General features: G+C 48.0%; 2 protein-coding genes and 1 long non-coding RNA gene across 9 annotated transcripts; 1 reads left to right on the forward strand and 2 right to left on the reverse strand.

Moving 5' to 3' along the window:
* Nucleotides 1-2: 2 nt before the first annotated feature.
* Nucleotides 3-16,141, forward strand: LOC125708105 (tonsoku-like protein). Of its 5 annotated transcripts, none has more exons than XM_048975623.1 (5): nt 3-688; nt 4,167-4,240; nt 4,701-4,823; nt 14,456-14,578; nt 15,011-16,141. In XM_048975623.1, the coding sequence occupies exons 1-5, from the start codon at nt 395-397 to the stop codon at nt 15,033-15,035; spliced, it is 639 nt and encodes a 212-aa protein (XP_048831580.1). In that variant the 5' UTR covers nt 3-394; the 3' UTR covers nt 15,036-16,141. The 5 variants fall into 5 exon arrangements, with proteins under 5 accessions (XP_048831580.1, XP_048831584.1, XP_048831581.1 ...); XM_048975627.1 differs by having other exon boundaries at nt 3-424; XM_048975624.1 differs by lacking the exon at nt 14,456-14,578.
* On the reverse strand, nt 6,244-18,098 carry LOC125708106 (antimicrobial peptide NK-lysin-like). 3 transcript variants are annotated; one of them, XM_048975630.1, is made up of 6 exons: nt 17,478-18,098; nt 16,893-16,945; nt 16,498-16,551; nt 6,840-6,905; nt 6,455-6,612; nt 6,244-6,359 (listed from the first exon to the last, which is right to left on the reverse strand). In XM_048975630.1, exons 1-6 carry the CDS (start codon nt 17,539-17,541, stop codon nt 6,356-6,358), a joined length of 399 nt encoding a protein of 132 aa, XP_048831587.1. In that variant the 5' UTR covers nt 17,542-18,098; the 3' UTR covers nt 6,244-6,355. The 3 variants fall into 3 exon arrangements, with proteins under 3 accessions (XP_048831587.1, XP_048831586.1, XP_048831585.1); XM_048975629.1 differs by lacking the exons at nt 6,455-6,612; nt 6,840-6,905 and adding an exon at nt 16,159-16,316 and having other exon boundaries at nt 16,432-16,551; nt 17,478-17,890; XM_048975628.1 differs by lacking the exons at nt 6,244-6,359; nt 6,455-6,612; nt 6,840-6,905 and adding exons at nt 15,950-16,063; nt 16,159-16,316 and having other exon boundaries at nt 16,432-16,551; nt 17,478-17,889.
* On the reverse strand, nt 6,913-9,138 carry LOC125708109 (uncharacterized). Its single transcript, XR_007382417.1, has 4 exons — nt 8,863-9,138; nt 7,875-8,074; nt 7,289-7,341; nt 6,913-6,947 (listed from the first exon to the last, which is right to left on the reverse strand). It is a non-coding gene; the product is annotated as an uncharacterized LOC125708109 (long non-coding RNA).
* Nucleotides 18,099-19,245: the final 1,147 nt, after the last annotated feature.

A 19,245-nucleotide genomic window follows, 5' to 3' on the forward strand; every position in this document is an offset into this window, starting at 1 on the left:
TGGAGTGTTGGTAATGTAGTATAGTTTCGATTGTTGTTTTTTTCTAATGTAATCGCACGAAGTACTTCTTGTTCAGCTTTTTTGATGGTGAACAACCTAGTGTAAATGGAAATACTGCACACAATAAATTGTGTAGCCCAGTCAATGACTGTAAATGTATGTTCCGTATGTTTGTAGAAACGCTAGAAGGAGTAACGCGTCACCCAGCCGCAACTTTTTATTGCTGGGAGCACGAGACTGAGCAGTGACACCGTCCTCTCAGTTTATGCGGGAGCGTGAATGAAACATTCGCGCAGCTGCGCTTTTCCCCTTGGGGGGCACGGGGGTGCAGTGCTTCGCATTGTTGCCTCACACCTCGGCGACCTGGGCTCAAGTCTTTCCCAGCGCTCCATGTATGGAATTTGTATCTTCTCCCCGTGTCGCCGTAAGTTTTCCCGCGGGTTCTCTGCTTCCCCCCAGGCCAGAGATTAATTGTAGTTACCAAACTGCTCGTGGGTGTGCACAGGGGATTTTGGGCCCCATGAAAACATCATATTGGCAGGTCAGCAGGTTGATGACTGGCTGGAGATTATTTGGGCGAAACAGCCTAAAAAGAGGCGGAGAGTTTGGGCGGAGCAGCGGGAGGGGAGGCTTCGTCTGTCCGGATAGACCGACGCTGTGTCAACAGCTTGGATCCGTCAGGGGGGCGGTAGGTAATCGGAGTCGTACGGATTCTGATTTCTCAAACTGGGTTCCGAAACTGATTACTGAAATTGGTTAGATGTTGTTACCGTTTTGGTTAATGCTATCCGAAAGTAGAGCGCTCCTGAGAAACCTTTTGTAAGCTGAAATGGTGTAAAGTGATGACGCAATTTGCATTAACGGAAACATTCCTGAGTGTTTCCAGACCCCAAAAAGTATCACTTACCGGAACCACTACAGTCATGCGCCGCTGAAGGACGGGAATGCGTTCCGAGAAAGGCTTTGTTGGGTGGCTTTGCTGCTGTGAGAACATCACAGTGTACTTGCATAAACCTAGATGCTATAGCCTACTGCACACTTTAGGCTATAGCTTAAACAACGATAAAAGGCACCGGAAATACAGCTATGTACTGTACAAAACACTGGATAATGATGATAAAGAACTATGCTACTGGTTAATGTATGTGTTATAGTTTTATTCACACCAGAATCACCACAAGCACGTGAGTCATGTGCCACGATGACATTTTTCAGCTCTACTATGACCTTTCATCCATCCATCCATTTTCCAAACCGTGTATCCTACTCGGTCGCGGGGGGTCTGGAGCCTATCCCGGAATCAATGGGCACGAGGCAGGGAACATCCCAGGATGGGGGGCCAGCCCGTCGCAATGATCTTTCATTCCGTCAACAAAAACAGATGCTAATGTAGGTCTTTTGTAAAGGCGGAGTGGCGCAAAGCGAACATTCCTAAAGCAGGGGATCCCTGTGTTGGGTTTCCTAGCTGATGCATATATCCAAAAAGCTGATTCAGTTCATCTTAATCTTATTTATATAGTGCATTTTCACAATATTACATTGTCTCAAAGCGCTTTGCATTATTCCTGACAGTGTCAAGGAAAGATTCCTTGGAAGGAACCAGACTCATAGGTCGTCTCAGGTAGCAGAGATGTCGCAGGTAACGGGTAGGCAGCACATCCCAGGAGGGGTAGGGGAAATAAAAAAATGCATAGCCTTAGTAGGGGAGAGGCAGTGCAGTCAGTTAGGTGAGTGCAGTATGTAAGCTCCAGCAGATATGGCTATGGCAGCATATGTAGGAGGGAGAGGCAGGTGGGAACGCAGGCATGGGGAGTCCCTGAAACGTCAGCACTCCAATTCCACAAGGGGGTGTGAAATTAAAAGAAAGGGCCAGTTGCTGCGTTGTCCCCCCGATGTGCAGCTGGTGGGACTTACAGTCCTGCCCAAAGAGGAAGCCCCCATCTTTAGGCCTCTTTAGATAGGTCTGTTTCCTCCTGGTGCCCATATCATTCTCCAGAAAGGGTTTATGGGCCAGCTTAACTAACTGGGTTAAGCTAGCAGCTGGATAGATGCCAGACAGCCTTCCCTTATCAATGCCTGGCTTGGCTCTCTGCTTCAGTTCCCGGTTAGTGGCTGGTTATGGCTTGTGAATCTGCTCCTTATACCGACCTGGAGGCCCTGAACGCTTAGCCTTCTCTCTCCAGCACCTGTAACAGCAATGTCCCCCATCCAGGTACCAGCCACCTTCGTTCTGTGTGCCTTTCCCACAATCCACCGGGCTTGAGTTGGTGCTGAAGAGCCTGCCTCTTCACTGCCTGACTGACATCCACCTCTCGGTTGTGCGCACAGGCCCAGCTGATCGGCACTGCTTTAACTGTTAATCACGCAAATTTAACCTTTAGTCAGATTATCAGCCATTTCCTGGTTTTGCTAATTAGTAGCTTCATATGCGGAGGATTTGTTTGACGTCATGGCAATGGATGTGTAAAACCATACCCCACTTTTTTACACTTCATGTGTGAACTCTGAAGAATATCGCACAGGAAATTGCACCCATGTGCACCAGGCCCCTCAGCCCCTTAGACTGCGTCGACACAACAAGCAATGAAATTTTTGTACCCTTGTATGTCAAAGCGAAGCTGCCAAGCACCACCTGGTTTTTGCAGTTTCACTGCGCCACTCAAAGTTCAAATTGATTGGCTTTTCACCTTGTTCGCTGACCTCGAGCAAAGCGGCATCCAATCAGATATAACTTTAAGTTTGTGTCGGGTAGGTTTGGCGACTTGGAAACCAAACTGCTTAACAACATGGAGGAGAAACTGATCATTGCAGTGTCCCAGTATCCTGAGTTTTTTATAGTCATCTTCAAGTCATATTGCGACTTAATTCAGAAAAATTATGCTTGGAAATGAATAAGTGCAGAGGGAGGGTTAGCAGTTAGATTTTCATAAGCATATTTAGCTAATGAAACTAAAGTAAACACACTTATAAATGCATTTTTCGACCAAACAGCAAGACATCCAGGGCCTTTTTTTGTGTGAACCAATAACGTGTCTCATTTTGCTTCAAGTCAAAAAACACTTTATAATTGCACATTTTTATGGCCAGTTCCCTTTCATGGCACTATTCACCCGTTTAGCACCTTTCACAAGCACTGGGGGGGTTCGCCGCAAATTTTTCGCCTGTGCCGAGCGGTTCGCCACTTGCTGTGTGGACACAGCTTTTGACTGTCCGCGCACTTGGCCCAGTTGCCTTGTACCGTGTCTGAGCATGATTGCCCCCCCTCCCCGCTCCCTCGCTGGCCTAAACTCATATTGCATTTAATGTTTCGGGCCTGAGCACGCTTTTGTCATCAGCATGCCATTTGTTTTTTTTTTACGTAGGAAGAACGGAGCTGTCAAACAGCCCCATGAAGCTCATGATTAATGTCCTTATTACGGGCTTTACTTGGAGTCCTTTTGGCTGCGATGACACACGTCCCTCGTACATTTATTGACTATGTAACGCAGTGATTTTCACTTATTTTATGAAATACATGTTGAATGCTGCACCAGGCTGTTTCTCGATACTCTCATCAGGCCATATTTCCAGCAAACACTGCACCTCTTGTCATGTTCATTACATATTTCTTGCTACCCGCTCTGCCTGACCCCGTGCTCCCGCTTAACGTCGCCCTCACTCTCCGCCCCTCTGCCTGACCCCGTGCTCCCGTTTAACGTCGCCCTCACTCTCCGGCCCTCTGCCTGACCCCGTGCTCCCGTTTAACGTCGCCCTCACTCTCCGGCCCTCTGCCTGACCCCGTGCTCCCGTTTAACGTCGCCCTCACTCTCCGGCCCTCTGCCTGACCCCGTGCTCCCGTTTAACGTCGCCCTCACTCTCCGCCCCTCTGCCTGACCCCGTGCTCCCGTTTAACGTCGCCCTCACTCTCCTGCCCTCTGCCTGACCCCGTGCTCCCGTTTAACGTCGCCCTCACTCTCCGGCCCTCTGCCTGACCCCGTGCTCCCGTTTAACGTCGCCCTCACTCTCCGCCACTCTGCCTGACCCCGTGCTCCCGTTTAACGTCGCCCTCACTCTCCGCCCCTCTGCCTGACCCCGTGCTCCCGTTTAACGTCGCCCTCACTCTCCGTCCCTCTGCCTGACCCCGTGCTCCCGTTTAACGTCGCCCTCACTCTCCGCCCCTCTGCCAGGGGGACTGCACTGTGCGACATCTGAGCTTGTCTGCCAACGGCCTGAGTGACGCTGACGTTCTGTGCTTGGCCAGGTGAGTTTCTGGTCCTTCTCTTTCCCTTCAAAATGCATCGCATTTATTCAGCAGATGTTTTTGCACAAAGCAGCATACAGTTGAGAAGGGAGAGTCTGACAGTCCCTGGAGCGGCTCGGGGTTAAGGGCTTTGCTCAGGGCCCCAACGGTGACATCACACTGCCGGTTCTGGGGTTTGAATGAGCAACCTTCTGATCACAGAAGGCAGCGTAACCTGCTGAGTCACACGCCACCCCCCCCATAACAAATTAAGGCACAAAATGGTAGAAAACAAAACCGCTGAGAGATACAGCCGTACTGTTGTGAGTCAAGTGTGTGAAATGGTGTCGCTGAAATCCACGCCCAGCAGAACGGTGTAAAATGCCGGTTTTCTGCATGCTGTGTTTCGGAAGAGGCACAGCAGTGATCTCCTGCTTCTGAGGGCAGTGTCTCAGTGTTCCCCCCCCCCCCCCCCACCCAGGTGCCTGCCCCTCTGCTCATCTCTGGAATCCCTAGACCTGTTGGGGACCCCTGGTGCGACGGAGGCTGGCCTCGGTGCCCTGCTGGGGGCGCTCAGGGACACGGGCCTACCTCTACCTGCAGGGTAGGCTGGACCCCACGCCGCCCCCTACAACGCGAAATGGCAGGAGCCGTGGTCCTGCTCAGACAGAGTTGTTTTTGTGGGAAGCGTCGTTATGGAAACACAAACCCATGTGGTACTGGTGTGCATGATGTGTGTCGGCTCGTTTTCTGCTGTGGTTGAAAAGCTGTTGCTTGAATGCTTATTTTGGGCTGTACCTGTCATCATCTGGAGGTTCTGATATGAGCCATTTGCTCCATCTTGGTTTGCGAGTCGGTGGGGGTGTGTCCTCCCTTGTCAATCGACCCCTAGCCCAGGTGACCGGGGTCCTGCTGTGCTATTGACCTCGTGTCCACAGAAACACTTGGGGTCAGTCTCGTACCCCACGAGTCGCACGCTTGGTTGTGATTCCGTGGCAGTGCAGCCTGCTCAGTTTGCATGCACCGTCCCCCCCAGGTTGCTCAGTGTGGCGGCCCTGTGACACGGGGACAGAGGACGGCCTGTCCTCCTGTGTTGAGGAGCTCCGGCTCTGTTCCCGCCGGCTGGAGAAGCTCGATCGGCAGGCTCTGCTGCACAGCCTGGGTGCGCCGGAGGACGTGCGAAGAGGAGATTTGTTGGCACTGCTTTATGTCTGTCACCACAACTCACAGACTTATTTGACAGACTCTTAGCGGATGAGTTCAAATTGGCTATATAGTAAATTTTCAGTTCCTAAATATCACAAAAATGTCAAATAAGGCAGTGCGGACGCTTCATAGATAGCGATAATATGAAAATAATTATAAATAATAATAATTTCCAGCGTCGGTGCCCGCCTGACCCTGCCTCTTATCTATCTTCTCCGTTTGGGAAGCAGGGTCGCTGCTCATCCTGTTTTCCCCCAGCGTGTGTCCCTCTTTTAGTGTATCTCCCTTGTTACCTGGACTACCACTTGGCTCGATGGGTTGACTGTGTGGCTCGTGGACTGTAAACCCCCCGGTCATCTCTCTCAGGCTGGCTAGAGACTGGCCTCGTCTCTCTTGTTATTTGCTTTTCCGTTTGCCTAGTGTCTGTTATTTATCATTGTTTTTCTGCTTTAGGTGTTACCCCGCTTCTGCTGTGTCTTCCTTCTGCCATATTGCCGGGTTTTCGGCAAGGAAAATTTGAATGGAAGTGTTTTGATAATCGAGTATTTGAGTTTAATCACGTGTCAGTGACAGTTCTAAATGGTTTTATGGATGTTCAGTGTCCCTAAGCGCGGTGACCAGAATTAACGGTGCATATTAAAATGGACGTTTTAATCCTTTCTGTCGGAACCCAGTTTTTCTGCAGCTTTTATTGACTGAGAAACAAAAACGGGATTCCTGCAGCTAAGCGAGTGGGATGTGTGTAAATGTGGCAGCACCCAGTGCCACCGGAGTGCCGATGCTTCCACAGCGCGCTGGGAGTTAATGTCACAGGACCATTTCTCTTTTAAAATGCTGCTTTTATTTTTTTTTTGATTTTGCATTACATTTTGCATAGATGATGGCAGCGGTGTCTTGCCTTAAAAAGCGCCTCAGGAAGGCTTCCGCAGGTTACCTTTAACAGCAAACAGCACAGAAGTTCATAGGTTAGCTTACAGGAAAGTGAGGAGGTATTGCACTTTAAACCGTCCCACGGTTATGGTGACTCACTTGCAGGCTTTGAGGTTCATGCAAGCCTGACGGGGGTTGTCCGTCGTCGACAGCTCCTCCACCAGCATATCACTCACTTTACTAATGAATCTTTTGCACATGCTCCTTAAGAAGCCGATTTTGTCACACACCTGACTCAGCACATCCTTTACATTCTCCTGAAGAGACAGTTTTGGAAAACACTGTTAGATGTCATAAATATATTTGACTTTTTGGCTTTCAGATGGCTGTATGTACCGATCATTTTCAAAATGTCCTAAGTAAATATCCAGAGCATCTGTTTAACACATGAGTGAGTCGACTAGGAAGCTGTCTGTCCGCTTTGCCTCTGGGGTCCTTCATCGGTTCAAAAACGTTAACGGGGGGGGGGGGGAGGGATCATTACCGGTGTTTTATTGTCCCCTATGAGTCTCCTCACTTTCCGTACGATCCATTTACAAGCCCAGCAAACCCCAGGAAGCTCCTCCTCCAGCTCCTGAAGGTCCTCGGCAGTCTGGGGCGGGTGGGTGGATGAGCCAGGAGAAGTTAGTTACCCACAAAAACATGATAGACCCGCATCGTCAGAATTAACATACAGAATGAACTTTTCATCCTTTTTATTATAATACACCTGTCCGCGGCTTAACATCTACAATGAGAAGAAGGATGCATCCATTAGTCAATTATATCCAAGCAGTGTGATGGAGAGGCTGTGGTGTGAATGTATTCGCTTTGCAGGGTGATGACTGGAGTATTAAGGTATTATTAATATCCATCCATTTTCCAAACCGCTTATCCTTCCGGGTCACGGGGGTATTATTAATTTTAAGGTGGTAAATGTGCTTCACCGCTCACCTCGTTGAACTTCTGAATGTACAGCTCGCGGTACTCCCAGCGGTCCACGATGGCTGTGGGGAGGGAAGAGCATCAAAACCAGAAGAAGCGGAAGGAGGACGTGTCAGCATGCTTTCACTAAGAATCAGAAGTAAAGCCCAGCGAGGTCCTCCTCACACATTCAGAGCTGGGGGTCTTTACACCGACACAAACAGAGTTTGAGAAGATGGATTTAGCACAAAACGATGCAACTACAAGTTATTACGCCTATTTTTAGTAACATAGCCAAATAAATATTAGGCCTAATCATAAATTATTTAACATTTGTTTTAGTGTAGAAACGCAAATGTCCTGGTTACACGTGGGTTTTAGCCATAGATTAAGGTAGTTACTGATGTCATTAAACAATATTCATCCCCGATTTTGTAACTCGTATTCCGTCAAATGCTTTACGTGAACTCAACAAGTCAAGTAAATTACTAATAAAAAAATAACATGGCCAATCTGGTCCATCCTTCACCTTTCAAGAATGAGATAAAAGTTTCTGCCATCCCATCAGTTTATATCAATTAGAAAGTGTCACGTTGAGAGTGACTCGGAGTCATACCTGATTCCGCCAAAGCGCTGAGGATGAGGACACCGGCGAGGATGTGGATGCAGGTCATTGTCATGAAGCCTTCGGAGGCGCCGTCTGTGCGCGGTGTGGAAGCGGACTTATTTAAAGATGGGGGCTTCCTCTTTTTGCTGGGGTGTAAGCCCACCCAGTAAGTACACCTAACTGCAGACTGGGGAATGGGGCGGGGCTAACTGAAACAGGCATAGTGAGAAGGTGTTGCATTTTAAACCTTAGATAAACCATTCTGTTACTGAAATGTAGTAGGACTGTGTAGCAGGACCTCAGTCTAATTACAGACTGAGCTGATAAATGGCAGTTAAAATTAATGTAGAGAAATGCTAGATAATGTAGGGAGCAGAAATATAAAGTACAGATATTTTATGGGATCAACTGTAAATAAGGAAGCTGATTGCAAGGATGATCTGACAATTGACAATTCTTTCTGTTTCTTTATGTCACACCTCTGCATCGTCAAATGACAAAGGAAGTAACACCACTGCCTTCTTCAGGGCTCCCCAAACCATTGTGTGCTTCACTATGGTCATTACCAGCGGCCGCCCATTGCCAACAACTATCTTTAGGTACTGAAGAACTAACTTTAAAATCACACACCCACACAGAAATCCATCACGTCATTTGGCACTTCCCTGGCCTACTCTCACCAATGTGGGGAGGCAGGATGCTGGACTGCGTCTCCAGGTGTGTTGAGTTTAAATCAAGGGAGGTCATGCTAAGATGATATAATGCCCCTATCAGACCTCACCTTGAATACCGTGTCCAGGTTTGGTCACCGTACCGCATGAAGGACATTGCTGCTTTACAAACTGTCCAACGCAGGGCTACCAGGATGATTACTGGCCTTAGGAGGATGTCTTACAAGCAGTGATGGGCAGAGCTGAATTTCTTTACCACACACTGATGAGAATGCTCTAGTTTCTGGAACACAGCAGTCATTTTTAGTTTTACCATTCAGACTTACCTTATGTGATTGTTGGGGAAAGCGCCCGGCGTTTCCACCCCAACTCCACATTTACGAGACACACACTTTACAGTTTTACTTGCACAAGGGTACCCACACTCTCAGCAGAGTGTGCTACAAAGGGTGGTTCCCCTTGGCTTCTTTATTTATAGTCAATGGGAGGCGCAAGAGAGGGAAGTGAGATTCTTATCTAAGTAGGCAGCTGTTAACCACATACTTAGGATACAATGGCTAAGAGTATGTGGCTAGAAGATAAGAAATAACGTATATATGTATTTACACTCATTGCTGATCATACAGAAATGATTAACAACTGTTTCTTCAACCTAACAGTAATGCTTCCAAATAATTCACCAGTGCATGTTATTTTAATAAGCAGCCAAACGGCGTGATCTAAATATTGACTAACATCCTACATTAAAAGATTTTTTTTCCCGATAGTTAAACTGCATAAAATACCATAGGTATCACTGGGGGGCGGCATGGTGGTGCAGTGGTTAGCACTGTTGCCTTACGTCTCTGGGACCCGGGTTTGAGTCTCCGCCTGGGTCACATGCGTGTGGAGTTTGCATGTTCTCCCCATGTCGTCGTGGGGTTTCCTCCAGGTACTCCGGTTTCCCCCCACAGTCCAAAGACATGCTGAGGCTAATTGGAGTTGCTAAATTGCGTGTGAGTGTGCCCTCGTGCCCATTGCTTCCAAGACAGGCTCCGGACCCCCCCGCGACCCAGTAGGATAAGCGGTTTGGAAGATGGATGGATGGATAGATGGATGGATGGAGGTATCACTGTGGAGGAGAAAAGACGAGATGAGACAGCGTCACTGAAGCTGCTTTTGAAGCGCGAGTCTTAAAATGAAGAAGCACAAGCAGCAAGCACACCGTGACAAGCATGTCGCTGAAACACGGGGGTCTTACAGCACATTAGGTCGTACACACAGGGAGTAACTGCACCTTACAAAGAAACGCGAGGATCAGGCAAAGGCTATTTGCAAACACACGAAAATCCGTTCCACAGAACAGCCATTTGCAACAAGGCATACACAGGCGCTGTAGACAAGGCCCCCAAGCATGCTGGGAAATGCTAATAGGCTACACTATGTGGCGCCATCTCACGAGAGCTACAGTACATCAAATGACAAAGGAAGTAACACCCCTGCCTTGTTCAGGGCTCCCCAAACCATTGTGTGCTTCACTGTGGTCATTACCAGCAGCCGCCCATTGCCAACAACTATCTTTAGGTACTGAAGAACCAACTTTAAAATCACGCATCCACATAGAAGCAACATTTTAGGGAAGAACGTAATTTAATCAATTAAAATTACATATTTGAAATATATACAATCTCATTACATCATTGATCTGACTGTGGTTCTAAGGTGACATAATGTTTATTTCATATATATTGTCTCCTACAGATCTAACAGACTTTCAAATATCTGTAAAATTGGACAATACATAGGGAATCCTTTCTCAAACTATGGGCTGCAGACCGGCGCCGGTCTGTGAGAGGGTTCCTGCCAGTCCATGGAGCCTCGCTTCTGCACCAATCAAAATTCAGTCAGATCAGGTCTGATCTCAGCGCTGCTGTCACTGCGTGCTGCCCCCCCCCCCCCCCGACTTCACGGCCCGCCCCTTCTTTCAGCATTTTACAATGTTCCGCCCTTGGTCTCATTCACTCCAAACTTTTCACAAACACACACGCTTTACGAGAGCTGTCTATAAATCAGGGCATGTCCAAAGCAACCGAGTCTGGATTTTTTCTTTCGGAAGCGTCCATCAAATGATGCCGACTTCCAGGATGAGCCAGGATGAACTCTGGAGCTCTCGCGCGATGCTGGGTTACAGTCGAGATTCGGCCGGCTCTCCCTGTCCCAGTTCTGGCTGTCATGGCATGAGGAATATCCCCAGCTGAGTGAGATGGCAGTTAAAACTGCGAGACCACAGTTTCTCTACTGACGGCCATGAAAAAAAAAAGAATCGAAACAGACTGGACTGAGAAAACACGCTCCGAGTGGCTGTGTCAGCGTGCCTTCATCGTTTCGACGAGTTAGTGGCAAGAAAGCAGGCACACCCATCACATTAAAATGTAGATTTTAAATGTTTGGTGCCACATAATCCCTGTGGGTGACTAGACTGACAATACAGCAAAGAAGGGCTCGCTGGTAAAGCTCGGATGTCCAGTGTATGAATCGCCTTTGTCCGAGGAATGAATGCCACGGGCCGTCCTTCCATTGGCTTAAATTCAGAAAGCTAACCAAAATAAAATCAGAAAACATAAGACCCTGAAAAACTCTCCACCAGTCCATGAGGGGGCGCCAAGACCCAGAGCAGCATTGCAGTAGACAGTGTCTTTGATATTTTCCCCCAAACTGGCAGAATTCAACTCCTTCCTGTTCCAAACCTGCCAGGTTTTTGAGAAGTGCTTCAAGAAACTTTTCGTATCCAAATTTCTTCACATCAACAGACTTATCGAGGGCTGCAAGATAAATGTGAGTCACTGAAAAGCTCGACTCTGAAGGCACATTTATCAAAATAAGGTAAACAGTTCTTTTGTATTTTATGTTTATTTCTGGCGGTCTCAAGTGGATTGTATATTTCAAAATCATCCAGATAAAGAATGAGTGCGATACTAAAATCATTCTCAGAAAAAAGGGAATTTTCATTGTAATGATTTCCATCATGAAAGGACTCGGAAATGCACTTAAAAATGCTTTCACTGCAATTTCTCTGTTACAAAAAACCCGCTGTAATGACTACAGAACTGGAACACACTGAAAGCTTCTGCTATGACTGGAATCTAGGAAGTATTCTCCTGGTTCAACAGTCTTAAAATTCCTCTTGAAAAACGCTCTCCTCTTGAAAGAAGATCCATGAAGAACACCTTCACCAAGGGCTTCACTTATTGGGTTAACTGTGCATATTTCCTTAAGCAATGCAGATATTACTGCAGGTCAAATAAATAAAATGTTGTGGAGCTTGAGTGGCGAAGAGATCCAAAGCAGATCCCTTGTGGTCCTTTGGGTTTGCCCTGCTTCCCTTTAGTTTTCCCCGAGAAATCCCTTTTAGTTCCCCCCTACATTCATCCTCACCTCCTTCCTCACTTGGGCATGACAGAATGACTCGATTCGGCAGCGTAAGAGGTGTGCCCTTCGTCAGCCGCTAGCACCTGGCCTGAAAGAGGGCACTGCTCTGCAAGACGGTTAAGCTAGCAGCTGGCCAGGTGCCGGAAAGCCTTCCCTTATCAATGCCTGTCTTGGCTTTCTGGTTCAGTTCCTGGTTGGTGGCTGGTTATGGCCCATGAATCTGCTTCTTACATGGACCTTGAGGTGCTGAACGCTCACTCTTCTCTCACCAGCACCCGTAACAGCGGTGTCCCCCATCCAGTTGCAAGTTACCTTCACTCAGTGTGCCTTTCCTACAATGCACTGGGCTCCACCAGGCCTGAGCTGGTGCTGAAGAGCAGAGAGGGTCCTCGCTGTAGCTGAAAGCTTCTGCGGGAAGGGGCGGAGCAAGATGTGGGCGGAGTGAGATGTCACCCAATTACCATATTAGGATACAAGACGTAAAGATGCCAGATGACATGGTGTACATTTGTTGCTTAGACAATCGTGTCACGGTAATTAAGAGCCGAACGGTCTTACTGTTTACTAGTCTAAGTAACATAATGTCTATAAACATTGTGCCTTTATGGGTTTTTGAACAGAACACATTGGTATAAAAACACATTAACATTAGGTTTTGCAATTCACCGATACGAGATTAGGAAAATATACACATTAATGTAACTACTTAAATTAACCAAAACTCTAAGCCTAATCCTAACCATAACCCTTATCCCCTGATCCACTTGCGGTAACATTAATGTCCATCCATCCATCCATTCATTTTCCAAACCGCTTATCCTACTGGGTCGCGGGAGGTCCGGAGCGTATCCCGGAAGCAATGGGCACCAGGCTGGGAACAACCCAGGATGGGGGGCCAGCCCATCGCAGGGCACACTCACACACCATGCACTCTCACATGCATTCCTACGGGCAATTTAGCAAGTCCAATTAGGCTCAGCATGTTTTTGGACTGTGGGGGGAAACCGGAGCACCCGGAGGAAACCCCACGACGACATGGGGAGAACATGCAAACTCCACACACATGTGACCCAGGCGGAGATTCAAACCCGGGTCCCAGAGGTGTGAGGCAACAGTGCTAACCACTGCACCACCATGCCACCCCCAACATTAATGTCATTGTACCCATATATGGTAACTGAGTGACATCTCGCCCAGCCTGCCTCTCGCCTGCCTCATCGCGCAGGCTGCAGCAAGGTGTACTTGGAAGAGCCTGCCTCTTCACTGCCTGACTCACATCCACCTCTCAGCTGTGTGCACAGGCCCAGCTGACCTCCCAGCACCGAGCACGTGGCTACACACCTGTGTCACATAACCCGGGCCCCCAGCACTGCTTTAACTGTTAATCATGCTAATTGAACTGCTAGTTGGATTATCAGCCATTTCCTAGTTTTGCTAGTTAGTAGCTTTATATGCAGAGGATTCTGCTGAAGTTGCGGTGAGGGACGTGTAAAACCATACCCCATCTTTTCACACCTTACAACTCTGGAAAAACTTAAGAAACCGCAGCACAATTTCCTGTTTCACTCACTATTTATGGGTGTGCGTCTGTGAATAATAGTCACTGTTTCTCATTAATGAAGGGCTACTTCCTTGCTTTATGGGACTTCAGTCCTGCTTCTAGGAGCCTCATACCAACTGTCCTAGCAGTGCACTTCACTCCTGCACTTAATGTTTCCCACTAATGGAAAACAGTGAGAAACTGTGAGATAAGTTGACGGTCATCTCTGCCCTTAGATCGTCGCTCCCGCCCTCTGCCTGGCTTGTTTTTGGTCATTCCCAGTGTCTTCTGTTTCACCTTGTTTTTTTCTACTGCAGTCTTAGAAATTTTGGGTCTGGAAGAATCCTGCCCTGTTGCTTTCTACCAGCAGACCCAGGATATATATATATACGGAGTGGATAGCAAGAGAAATATCAGGTCGCTACCTAATCTGTATAGCCCACCCGATCTGTTCCTTTCTGTTCCGGTTCATGTATAGTGTACATGTGTGCAAGCGTGTGCCAGTCGCATCACTGATGTCATGTCTGCGTTCTGTGCTCGGGTACAGTTAGCGATGACACTTTGTGTACCGTGCCCAAGTCCGCTGCAAAACACCGTTGAGAAGGGAGAGTCTGACAGTCCCCGGAGCGGCTTGGGGTTAAGGGCTTTGCTCAGGGGCCCAACGGTGACATCACACTGCCGGTCCTGGGGTATGAATCAGCAACCTTCTGATCACAGAAGGCAGCGTAACCTGCTGAGTCACACGCCACCCCCCCCATAACAAATCAAGGCACAAAATGGTAGAAAACAAAACTGCTGAGAGATACAGCTGTACTGTTGTGAGTCAAGTGTGTGAAATGGTGTCGCTGAAATCCACGCCCAGCAGAACGGTGTAAAATGCCGGTTTTCTGCATGCTGTGTTTCGGAAGAGGCACAGCAGTGATCTCCTGCTTCTGAGGGCAGTGTCTCAGTGTTCCCCCCCCCCCACCCAGGTGCCTGACCCTCTGCTCATCTCTGGAGTCCCTAGACCTGTTGGGGACCCCTGGTGCGACGGAGGCTGGCCTCGGTGCCCTGCTGGGGGCGCTCAGGGACACGGGCCTACCTCTACCTGCAGGGTAGGCTGGACCCCACGCTGCCCCCTACAACGCGAAATGGCAGGAGCCGTGGTCCTGCTCAGACAGAGTTGTTTTTTGTGGGAAGCGTCGTTATGGAAACACAAACCCATGTGGTACTGGTGTGCATGATGTATGTCGGCTCGTTTTCTGCTGTGGTTGAAAAGCTGTTGCTTGAATGCTTATTTTGGGCTGTACCTGTCACATCTGGAGGTTCTGATATGAGCCATTTGCTCCATCTTGGTTTGCGAGTCGGTGGGGGTGGGTCCTCCCTTGTCAATCGACCCCTAGCCCAGGTGACTGGGGTCCTGCTGCGCTATTGACCTCGTGTCCACAGAAACACTTGGGGTCAGTCTCTCATCCCACGAGTCGCACGCTTGGTTGTGATTCCGTGGCAGTGCAGCCTGCTCAGTTTGCATGCACCGTCCCCCCCAGGTTGCTCAGTGTGGCGGCCCTGTGACACGGGGACAGAGGACGGCCTGTCCTCCTGTGTTGGGGAGCTCCGGCTCTGTTCCCGCCGGCTGGAGAAGCTCGATCGGCAGGCTCTGCTGCACAGCCTGGGTGTGCCGGAGGAGGCTGTCCTCTCCCGAAACTCCCTGTGCCTGATCAGGACTTCCCCTGCCCCATGAAGCTGCACCTGCCCCCAGGAAGACCGGACACCTGCTCCAGCAGCTTCTGAAGATCTGTCAGATGGATGCCTTCCCTGGTGCCTGTGGCATTAAGGACTATATTTATTACATATTAATATGTGTGTGTGGGTGTGTCCACTAAGGGTGTGAGATCTGACGATATTAGATTATGAACAATTAACACGTTTCTATTATCTGCCTTTACGGAGGTCGTTAATATCCTTACAGCCCATACCTGCATCTAAAGTTGTTTTGTCAGCCAAATCCTTTCTGACCCACCAATGATCCAGTATCAGTGAACTGTAGGTATTGCCTAAGATTTCTTCCTGTCTAATTCTTCAACAGAATTCTCTGCATATAAAGCTACTAAATAGCAAACATTCTGCCTGAAAAAAGTCGCGATATATTTTTGTTATATTTCGGACCTTTGGGGTCCACCCTTGTGTGGGCCCATGCCGTAGGGCGTCCATTTGGGCATTTGTGAGTAGTTTTATGGATGTCTTGGATCCAACAAAACACTTGGATCTGTTCCTAAGCGCAGTGCCCAGAATTAACGGTGCATATTAAAATGGACGTTTTAATCCTTTCTGTCGGAACCCAGTTTTTCTGCAGCTTTTATTGACTGAGAAACAAAAACGGGATTCCTGCAGCTAAGCGAGTGGGATGTGTGTAAATGCGGCAGCACCCAGTGCCACCGGAGTGCCGATGCTTCCACAGCGCGCTGGGAGTTAATGTCACAGGACCATTTCTCTTTTAAAATGCTGCTTTTATTTTTTTCCATTTTGCATTACATTTTGCATAGATGATGGCAGCGGTGTCTTGCCTTAAAAAGCGCCTCAGGAAGGCTTCCGCAGGTTACCTTTAACAGCAAACAGCACAAAAGTTCATAGGTTAGCTTACAGGAAAGTGAGGAGGTATTGCACTTTACACCGTCCCACGGTTATGGTGACTCACTTGCAGGCTTTGAGGTTAATGCAGATCTGTTTGTCGTCATCCGTAGTCGACAGCTCCTCCACCAGCGTGTCAATCACTTTGCCGAGGAAACTTTTGCACTTGCTCTTTAAAAACCCGATTTGGTCACACACTCGATTCAGCACATTTTTCACATGATCCTGAAGAGACAGTTTTGGAAAACACTGTTAAATGTCATAAATTACCTCTTTGGCTTTCAGATGGCTGAATGGTCCTTGACAGGTTGATTCAAGGCCGGGGAGGGGGGGTCATTACCGGCGTTTTATTGTCCCCTATGAGGCTCCTCGCTTTCCGTACGATCCATTTGCAAGCCCAGCAAAGCCCAGGAAGCTCCTCCTCCAGCAGAGCCTCCAGCTCCTGAAGGTCCTCGCCAGTCTGGGGCGGGCGGGTCAATGAGCCAGGAGAAGTTAGTTACCCACAAAAACATGATAGACCCGCATCGTCAGAATTAACATACAGAATGAACTTTTCATCCTTTTTATTATAATACACCTGTCCGCGGCTTAACATCTACAATGAGAAGAAGGATGCATCCATTAGTCAATTATATCCAAGCAGCTTGATGGAGAGGCTGTGGTGTGAATGTATTCACTTTGCAGGGTGATGACTGGAGTATTAAGGTATTATTAATATCCATCCATTTTCCAAACCGCTTATCCTTCCGGGTCACGGGGGTATTATTAATTTTAAGGTGGTAAATGTGCTTCACCGCTCACCTCGTTGAACTTCTGAATGTACAGCTCGCGGTACTCCCAGCGGTCCACGACGGCTGTGGGGAGGGAAGAGCATCAAAATCAGAAGAAGCGGAAGGAGGACGTGTCAGCATGCTTTCATTAAGAATCAGAAGTAAAGCCAGGCGAGGTCCTCCTCACACATTCAGAGCTGGGGGTCTTTACACCGACGCAAACAGAGTTTGAGAAGATGGATTTAGCACAAAACAATGCAACTACAAGTTATTATGCCTATTTTTAGTAACATAGCCAAATAAATATTAGGTCTAATGATAAATAATTTAACATTTGTTTTAGTTGTTGAAACGCAAATGTCCTGGTTACACGTGGGTTTTAGCCATAGATTAAGGTAGTTACTGATGTCATTAAACAATATTTATCCCCGATTTTATAACTCGTATTCCGTCAGATGCTTTACGTGAGCTCAACAAGTCAAGTAAATTACTAATAAAAAAATAACATGGCCAATCTGGTCCATCCTTCACCTTTCACCATGAGACCAAGTTTCTGCCATCCCATCAGTTTATATCAATTAGAAAGTGTCACGTTGAGAGTGACTCGGAGTCATACCTGATTCCGCCAAAGCGCTGAGGATGAGGACACCGGCGAGGATGTGGATGCAGGTCATTGTCATGAAGCCTTCGGAGGCGCCGTCTGTGCGCGGTGTGGAAGCGGACCTATTTAAAGGTGGGGGCTTCCTCTTTGTGCAGCAGTGTAAGCCCACCCAGCTGCGCGTTGCGGGGGGCGGGCCTGAGCACCTGCCCCTTTTCCTCGAACGACTGAATGCGTTTTAGGTCCCTTTTCGACCTTCGACGATCGTGCTAAATTTGTCGAGCGGGACTTTCCGCCCCCCTTCCTCCGGACGAGCCCCTTCCTGAGCGGCCCGTGTATATATACATATATATACGGACTAGTTTGCCGTCGTCAAATACGTGGTAATTAGGGGTCTACGCCATATAACTGGTACTGAAGCAAACGAAGTCCGCACCGTTTTCTTGGGATTCGGTCAGGAAAAAACATCCGGCTAGACGCTACGTTGCAGCAGGGAGGTACAGCCCTGGTTTCGTACCCAAAGAACGAACAACTTTATTGTATGGCAGTCACTGTCAATTATATCAATAATCGAGTCATCTACCAATTAATCTGACGATTTATCGAGTAGCCTCGTCGTTTATAATATTGCAAAGTGTTTTGTCTTTCCCGCTTAAATTTAAATCTGTGCTCCCACCACCTTTGTTAACCGGGTATCGTCTGGCATCAGGGGCAAGGGACTTTTCACCACTAACAGGTGTCACAAAGGCATACTTTTATTAATATTAATAAAGTTTATTAAAACTGAGCACTTAAAGCTAGATGTTCCCCTCAAAGGACAACTCTCCCCACTGAGCACGGCTACCACCCCACAATCCACAGACACAGCACTACAAACTAAACACCTACATCCACCATTAACGTTGCAACTCCATACGCAGTGGCACAGCACTCAATATCACTTAAAGCACTCCAAGAGGATGGGGGCCAGGCCACCCCCAGCCAGTGAGGTGACACTGGGGGACCACTGGCAGAGCACCCAACCTTAAAGAAAAATGTACAAATCATGAGGAGAGAAAGACAGACACACAAACATTTAAACAGGACGTAAAATCTCCACTTAGCCTGTCTCAGGACGCGACCCCCAAGCAGCTCCTCCCAACTAAGTCATTAAAGTTACTTATGCGGATCAAACACTATGCTGGAGCCCTAGGAAGAGCATGAACAAAAGGCAGGCACTGCTGCCCCGTCCTCTGTCTGAAGGACGCGCTCAACCTCACCCTCCTAACAGGCGAGTAACTCTCCTGCACCAAGAGCTGGAAACAGCAGATAGGATCGCGAAAGTCTGCGGGGTTCAGACCACCGCACTAAAAGATCTTTACTCGGCCACAGGAACCAAAACGTAACTAGCTTTGTCATTTTAATGATAGCTCCATTACTAAGTCATCCAGTATGCCTACGAAAAATAACTGACCTCGGAAATACATTCATCTTCTGCTGTATGGAAATACTTTCTGTTTCACTGAGACAATATTGAGCAAAAGCAAGTGTTTTGTCGGTACTGCTGTATGTCTGTCGGCACATCTCACCACCAACTTATTTGACTATTAGTGGATCATAGTAGATTTTGGCTATGGGCCTATAATTAATTGTAAAGTCTTAAATATTGCAATAACTTCAAACATGGCAACGGTACCTCAGCTACCCCCAGAGGTCGAATGGCGCATATCCATAGCTAACCTTACATTACCGCGTGAGTCCGTCAGACCCCAAAGTCTGCTTTTAAGATACATTTGCATTGCAGTGC

This window comes from Brienomyrus brachyistius, chromosome 14 (assembly GCF_023856365.1).
Source record: "Brienomyrus brachyistius isolate T26 chromosome 14, BBRACH_0.4, whole genome shotgun sequence".
Lineage (NCBI taxonomy): Eukaryota > Metazoa > Chordata > Actinopteri > Osteoglossiformes > Mormyridae > Brienomyrus > Brienomyrus brachyistius.